The sequence below is a fragment of the Diaphorina citri genome, unplaced genomic scaffold, assembly GCF_000475195.1.
Source record: "Diaphorina citri unplaced genomic scaffold, Diaci psyllid genome assembly version 1.1 scaffold158, whole genome shotgun sequence".
In the NCBI taxonomy this organism is placed as follows: domain Eukaryota; kingdom Metazoa; phylum Arthropoda; class Insecta; order Hemiptera; family Psyllidae; genus Diaphorina; species Diaphorina citri.
In genome coordinates this window covers 2,161-9,632 of record NW_007377595.1, presented here as the reverse complement: position 1 = coordinate 9,632, position 7,472 = coordinate 2,161, and the positions used below count along the sequence as shown (strand labels likewise).

The window sequence follows — 7,472 nt, the reverse complement described above, 5'->3', positions numbered from 1 at the left end:
AGCTATCTCTAACCTCTCCCGATAGCTCAATGATCTTTCTGCTTGTGAAAAATAAGCACAATGTCTGACGATACGATGGTTCAGAAACGAGCCATGTCGAGCGGATTAGAAGATTGGAACACATCACATGCCCTCAGTCACACTCCATTTGTCAAGAGTAGAGACTGATGAACGTATTCTTTTATTTATTTTACCATGGTCAATCGGCTAATTGGCAATTAAAATAAAATATTAATATTAAAGTTGATGCCGCTACAACAACAATAACGGACCATTACTATTTAATTCTATGTCATCGCGTAATACATTTCCTACAACTCTTCTCGCCCATCTGATGAGAGGCATGCTACGGGATGCTACAGCACAGACCATATGCGTCTAATGAAGCAGTTGTTTCATTGCTACGAAATAAAAATGGCGGTGGAGCCCTCAAAAAAAAAAAAAATCCCTTAGTATATGACGTGACGTGTCCTTTTAGCATTAGGATAAGAACAAGGAAAATTGAAGACCAATTTCCAACATGCCTCTAATTCTTGTCCTCTAATCTCTATTTCAGGATGACGTGATAACCAGTTCGTTACAAATATTCAATTCCTATCCTGCGTTATGATCACAGCACAAACTTCATCGTCCGTCCCTACAGATTTGTCTGACACCAACCGTAGCCGTCAACACGTAAAAGCCATCCAATGGAGCAGGTGCATTTGGGTGAAGAATATAAATGAAAGATTGATTCTAGCGTAAAAAGTTTTGAAAAATCCAAATCAATGGTCTATGGTCCGCGTTGTGGAAGCACACTTATGGTTGATTTCACCAATGACTTAATGAGAGATTTCACTAATGGGAGAATTTTCAATCATCAAAAAAGGAGTTTTTAATAATCCAAAAAGGAGTTTTTAACTATCCAAAAAGGAGGAGTTTTTAAAAACTCCTTTTTGATCATTAAAAATTCTCGCATTAGTGAAATCTCTCATTAAGCCATTGGTGAAATCCACCCCAATAGTTTACGGGCGGTATAATGTCGGCTCTCTCAGACCGTCGTAACGTGTATATATAGATGTAGATCTGTCCTAGGACAGGTTTCAACACGACGTTCTCCACTTTTCTCGATCTTGGGCGTCCTCCTTCATTCGTAACGTGTATGACGGGAAAATCTTCGGACCGAAGCCTATCAGACCGTCTGAGAGACCTTGCTCCGAAGCTTATTCCGATTGTCTGACAGACCGCAGAGACGAATATTCCAAATTGTGACATTTGCGAGACTTGCGTAGAGGGAGCTAGGACAGGTTTCAACACGACGTTCTCCACTTTTCTCGATCTTGGGCGTCCTCCTTCATTCGTAACGTGTATGACGGGAAAATCTTCCGACCGAAGCCTATCAGACTGTCTGAGAGACCTTGCTCCGAAGCTTATTCCACCACGTACTTTCCGATTGTCTGACAGACCGCAGAGACGAATATTCCAAATTGTGACATTTGCGAGACTTGCGAATATCTTGCTTGAAGGCAGTAGAGGGAAACTGGAATACTTAGTCACCAGGGTTGTATTTCCTTTTTGTTTTGAATTGTTGGTCGTGATTTTCACAAGTCAAAACAATCTCCCCTATCTGACTTGTGGCTGTGGCATGTGCTTCACCTTAGTTCTTGGCGGGTCCCACTGTAATCCTAGCTTTTAGTATTTTAGTACCTAATACGAATTTTTGCAGCTTCACTTGGAAGGAACAATGGAAACTATAACTATATGGCCTGGTATCGGTAAAAGTATTGCCATTTTATTTATTATTAAAAAAAATAGGGCTGCCTAAAAGAGATTGACAACAAACGCCGACCCTATTTAAATAGGAAAAGGCTAGGAAGAAGGAGAATTAAAAAATTAAGCCTCTCATTAAGCCATTGGTGAAATCCACCCCAATAGTTTACGGGCGGTATAATGTCGGCTCTCTCTCTCTCTCTCTCAGACCGTCGTAACGTGTATGACAGGAAAATCTTCGGACCGAAGCCTATCAGACTGTCTGAGAGACCTTGCTCCGAAGCTTTCCGATTGTCTGACAGACCGAAGAGACGAATATTCCAAATTGTGACATTTGCGAGACTTGGGAATACCTTGCGTGAAGGCAGTAGAGAGGGGACTGGAATACTTAGTCACCAGGGTTGTATTTCCTTTTTGTTTTGAATTGTTGGTCGTGATTTTCACAAGTCAATGCTGATGTCATGTTGAATCATTGTATACAATGTACTGTACTGTAGGTATCCTTTATAAAGGAGAAATCTAGAAACGTGTATCTAATCGAGAGTATAAATTATGTACAGTTAAGCTTGCTTAACTAAAGGAAACTCCTGGTTTTTTAGTCCTCCTCAAAGTATGTACGCGTATGCATTATCGTTACAACATTAGAAGTTCAAATTTTGAACCCTTGGAAAACATTTAATTGAATTGCCAGTTCTTATTTTGATGTTGCTATAGATACTCCCTGTTTGACTTTGGATCTGACTGCAGGATTCTCCTAGGAGTCTTTGTTATTAAACGCACATGAATCACCACCACCTGTAAAATAAAATTAACCTATTAGTCAAAACTCAAGAATATCTGCAATAGGATTATAGGAATAAGATGGGTTTCGTTCTCGGAAAGGCTGGCTTTTTCCTGTCCTTTCTTTGCTTTCGGGGCGATAGGACCTTAGCAGTTTCAGTTCCCTCTATCAAACCTCTTAAAAAAAAAAATCATCTCTAAAGGGGATTTAGCACCAAACAAAAAAAACGTTTCGCCAGTTACGCCATCATTATCAACTGATGTTTTTTTTTCCAAGACGTTGATAGAGGGAACTGTAACTGCTAGGTAACTGCTGTAAACGTTCCGAAATCGAAGAGCTTATCCCTTCAGGATAAAATCCGCCCCGGGCGGGAATCGAACCCGCGGCCTAGCGCTTACAAAGCAGACGCGCTACCAACCAAGCTAACCTGGCTGGTCATACCGCGGTTTTTTACGTTAACTTGCGCTGGGCTTATACGGGACCTGGAAAACCTGGAAAAATCATGGAATCTGAAAATCAGCCAAAAAGTCAAGGAAAATCGTGAAAATTCAAAGAAAATCTGGAAAAATCGCCACCTGGTTAAAAATGAAAATATTCAAATTAAATATCAAGTTTTTCCGAAAAACGGCCTGCGGCGCATTCCCCTTCATATTCCTTGACGTTCTGCATATTTCACTGAGGTAAGGCCCCCCCTGTTGTTTTTTTTTTTTTTTTTTTTTTTTTTTTTAAGACGTTGATAGAGGGAACTGTAACTGCTAGGTCCTTATCGTTCCGAAATCGAAGAGCTTATCCCTTCAGGATAAAATCCGCCCCGGGCGGGAACCCGCGGCCTAGCGCTTACAAAGCAGACGCGCTACCAACCAAGCTAACCTGGCTGGTCATATCGCCGTTTTTTACGTCAACTTGTGCAGGGCTTATACGCGACCTGGAAAACCTGGAAAAGTCATGGAATCTGAAAATCAGCCAAAAAGTCAAGGAAAATCGTGAAAAATTCAAAGAAAACCTGGAAAAGTCGCCACCTGGTTAAAAATGTGTATCAAGTTTTTCCGAAAAACGGCCTGCGGCGCATTTTCCTTCATATTCCTTGACGTTCTGCATATTTTATTTAAATGAAGGGGTAATCTTACTGATTTTTAAGTACCTCTGCCCCCTAATTTTTCTGGAAAAGTCATGGATTTTCATTCCAGGAAAAGCTTATAAACCCTGTTGTGTGTTTTACCTGCGTTAATCTTGCTCTCCACCCAGTTCAGATAGAGTTCACAAGGGACTAGCGTGTTGACTGCAGGGACATCGTCTGCACAGCCTCTACCATAGCTGATGAGTCCCACCAGGAAGTATCTTGTTGACTGCAGGGACATCGTCTGCACAGCCTCTACCATAGCTGATGAGTCCCACCAGGAAGTATCTCTTCTTCTTTGCGTCCCAATAAACCAGAGGACCTCCGGAATCAGCCTGAGAAAAACAAGAGTCGTGATTAACTCAAACTGAGTTTGTTACATCTGCCATTTAGTACATTTAACGCCAGCAATGCTCCTCCTCCTTCTTCTTCTTCTTCTTCTTCTTCTTCTTCTTCTTCTTCTTCTTCTTCTTCTTCTTCTTCTTCTTCTTATCTTTTCTTTGCTGTGCCATGTCCCCGTCCGACAATGCAGGTACTTTTTATTGTGAAAGTTAGAGACGAGACCTAGCGTTGTGATCTCCACCAATAGTACATTCTAGTAATCTAGTACAATTAATTTGAACCATGTATTGAAAGATAGACTTTGTGATCTCGGCCAATAGTAGGTACATTCTAGTACATTTAGTTTGGATAGTATACTTTTTTATTGGGAAATTTTGAAACGCTGTGATCTGCACCAATAGTACATTCTAGTACATTTAATTTGAACAGTGTACTTTTTTATTGTGAAAGGTAGAGACGGTGTGATCTCCACCCATAAATGGGAAGTATTGTGTCTCTTCTCGCCCATCTGATGAGAGGCATACTACGGGATGAGCATGCTACGACACAGAGACCACATGCGTCTAATGTAGCAGTTGTTTCATTGCTACGAAATAAAAACGGCGGTGAAACACTCATCTTTTTAAACCAAAAAAAAAAAATCGTATTTATACTGCTAGGATTCTTACCTCCTTGAACTAATACGAAAGCGGTCCCAAGGTACCAACAATCTTTTCTTTTCTTTTTTTAACTCTATTTCGTCAAAAAAAGAAAATTCTTACCTGAAATTTCCTACCACACTCACACTCATTGGCACTCTTGCTAAAAAAAAATCGTATTTATACTGCTAGGATTCTTACCTCCTTGAACTAATACGAAAGCGGTCCCAAGGTACCAACAATCTTTTCTTTTTTTTAACTCTCTCTTTATTTCGTCAAAAAAAGAAAATTCTTACCTGAAATTTCCTACCACACTCACACTCATTGGCACTCTTGCCGGCAGGGGCCGGTGTCTTGTTCCCATCTTTGATCTTCATCGTGCACAACACCTTCCCCATTATCATGCCCTCTAGAGTGACTACCAGCTTGTTGGACTGGGACACCTCCACGAAGGATTGTTTGCCGCAGTATTTGGTGGCGTCGGACATGTAGAGATCACCGGTGAGGGATACTTGGACACTGTCCGCCACGCAGTCTACACTCTGTAATAAGAGAAAGTTGTACTGGATTATTTGGTTTTAGCAACCTCCTTGACCGATTGGGTATCACACTAGGCTTGCACGCAGGAGGTCCGGGTTCGATTCCCGGCGGGGCCGAGGCTTTTTCGGCTCTGTGCTTGGAGTTCGGGGTGCACTCAGCCTCGTGAGGACAATTGAGTAGCTACTGGATTCGAGTAGCGACCAGTGGCGACATTACGAGTGTAAAAAGTTGATTGAAATATGGAAATTGATTGCAAAGGAGGCACTTAGTAATAATGTGATATCCACAAAGAATGGTGATGGCAGACACTAAATAAAAGATCATTTTATTTATCTGCCATACACCGGAGTGATGGCCTCTAGCCATGTAATAGGCTCGTCAAGAAATGCAGTCAATCATCGTGGTGACTTGTGTTTATTCTTTAAAAGCATAATATGTAGGTAGTTGCATAGAGAACCCTTTGTAAAGCTGCCAGCTAGCTAGGCTGGTTAGGGTTAGTTGGGCGCTCAAATACTTCTTCTTCCTCTTCCTTCTCTCTTCCTACGTCCTTCCTCCTCCTCATCCTCCTTCTTCTTCTTCTTATCTTTTCTTTGCTGTGCCATGTCCCCGTTCAGACGGGGTCGGCAGAGCACCCACAAATACAATGCAAAAGGCAGCTCTCACCTGGGACAGGTCAATGACCAGACACTTGAGTACGATCGACGTGTTGGGCGGGGACATGTTCACCCAGCGGCATCGGGTAGGCTCAGTGTAAAAGCTAGGATAATTAATTAAAAACCGAACGAACTGAGGTGTAATTTTTAAATCGATTTTTTTTTTTTTTTTTTTTTTTCTAAACTGTGAATGTAAAAAAACTTTTCACTCTTGTGCTGACAGAATAAACTAGGTTTTACCGACCCCACTCAGGCAGGCAGGAGGTGGGTAGCTTGTAGCCAAATGGAGGGTTAAATCCCTGTCACTATGTAAAAAACCTCAGTAGTTCTACGGTGACGTTCTGACGTTAGAACCCTTTGAAACAACTGTCAGGTAGTCCTTGGCCTTAGGGGTGACTCTTGGGTGTAACTTCACGTTGAAATTAAAGTTGAGCTCCGTACTTGTTAGCACAGATGCTTGAAAAACTTCCAAAATTTGACCGACGTTAGGTCACCCGAACTGTCCTCAAGTGTTATTTCTAAGCAATACCTTCTGAAAATCTCGCTCCACTTACCACTACTAAGATCATGGTCTCCCACGAGAACAACCGTATTCTTGTTATTCACTCGTGATTCTTTGCAATGTGCCGCAGTTATGACCCATCTCTTTCCCAGAATGCTGGCACCACAGAACACGATGTTGTTGGGATTTACAAGGAGACCTGCTACGAATGGATACTCGTTAACTCCAGTCTGATGACCGTTCACGATTCGGTTGTGCATCTGAAATAATTATGAAGGAGGTCAGCTCCCATGGCGTAGTGGTCACTGCGCTCGCCTTGCACGCGGGAGACCCGGGTTCGATTCCCAGCGGTGTCAAATTTGTATCATCCAAATGATTGATTCCGTGACTGGCTGTTGCGGGGCCCACTCTGCCTCGTGAGGAGGATGAGTAGCTATGACATATAAATGCGCATAGCCACCGGTGCCAGCATGGTAGGTAAACGTTGGATTTTAGGATTATTGAGATATTGGGAAAATCCTACAATGCTGCAGTGAGCACCAAAAGTTGTGACATGGTAACACAGAGAAACTGCATTTACATTTTATTTTATTTTTTACATAATTATGAAGGAAACGGTAACTTAGCAGACATCATCTGATGAAGGAATCGGTAATTTACTAGACATCTCTTCAGCACTCTGAAACTCTGTGTCCACACATGGTCGATCGATGTCGACTGACACGTCCACACTGCCTCGACAACATGGATTCACCTCGTCGATCGACGGCCGTTGACTACGTATGGACTCAGTTTAAGGCTGCACATTGGAAACCTACGAAAATGATCGATCTCTCACACTCTAGGAGACCTAAATCGTACGGCTCCAGCAGGAGAGGTCTATAACTTTCATAGGTTTGAATTCTCAGAGAGCAATGATCGAATCCGCGCTGCTAAAAGTATACTAAAAAATAGAAAGAAGTATTATTGAGGGGGAAAAAATGGGAAAGTTATCCAGTTATCCTGCATACATTTTTATTTGTCATTGTTGGAGTTCACTTTGGTGTTGTTTTTAGTGCAGTCTGTGCAGTAGCCTCTGTTAAAGCTCCCTAAAGTTCAGTCAAAAAGTTTTGTACAAATGCCAAACTAAACATACCTACCTTTCCTTGAT

The 7,472-nt window shown here is 41.9% G+C and overlaps 2 protein-coding genes and 1 long non-coding RNA gene across 3 annotated transcripts; 1 reads left to right on the top strand and 2 right to left on the bottom strand.

The window, feature by feature from the left end:
* The first annotated feature begins 884 nt into the window (after positions 1–884).
* LOC113465775 lies at positions 885–1,574 on the top strand. Its single transcript, XR_003390383.1, has 2 exons — positions 885–1,079; positions 1,287–1,574. It is a non-coding gene; the product is annotated as an uncharacterized LOC113465775 (long non-coding RNA).
* Positions 1,575–2,434: 860 nt separating this feature from the next.
* On the bottom strand, positions 2,435–5,930 carry LOC103505223 (transmembrane protease serine 11B-like). Its single transcript, XM_026820572.1, has 5 exons — positions 5,831–5,930; positions 4,924–5,169; positions 3,901–3,982; positions 3,750–3,833; positions 2,435–2,544 (listed from the first exon to the last, which is right to left on the bottom strand). The coding sequence occupies exons 1-5, from the start codon at positions 5,885–5,887 to the stop codon at positions 2,504–2,506; spliced, it is 510 nt and encodes a 169-aa protein (XP_026676373.1). The 5' UTR covers positions 5,888–5,930; the 3' UTR covers positions 2,435–2,503.
* Positions 5,931–6,249: 319 nt separating this feature from the next.
* LOC113465774 (venom serine protease-like) lies at positions 6,250–6,583 on the bottom strand. The gene has a single exon (XM_026820573.1). It carries the CDS (start codon positions 6,580–6,582, stop codon positions 6,265–6,267), a length of 318 nt encoding a protein of 105 aa, XP_026676374.1. The 5' UTR covers position 6,583; the 3' UTR covers positions 6,250–6,264.
* Between the last annotated feature and the right edge of the window lie 889 nt (positions 6,584–7,472).

Coding starts and splice junctions, on each gene's coding strand:
- LOC103505223 (XM_026820572.1), bottom strand. CDS start 5,887: ATGTCCCCGCCCAACACGTCGATCGTACTCAAGTGTCTGGTCATTGAC. Junction 5,170..5,830: donor TGGTCATTGACCTGTCCCAG/GTGAGAGCTGCC, acceptor CTCTTATTACAG/AGTGTAGACTGCGTGGCGGA. Junction 3,834..3,900: donor ACTCATCAGCTATGGTAGAG/GCTGTGCAGACG, acceptor GCTATGGTAGAG/GCTGTGCAGACGATGTCCCT.
- LOC113465774 (XM_026820573.1), bottom strand. CDS start 6,582: ATGCACAACCGAATCGTGAACGGTCATCAGACTGGAGTTAACGAGTAT.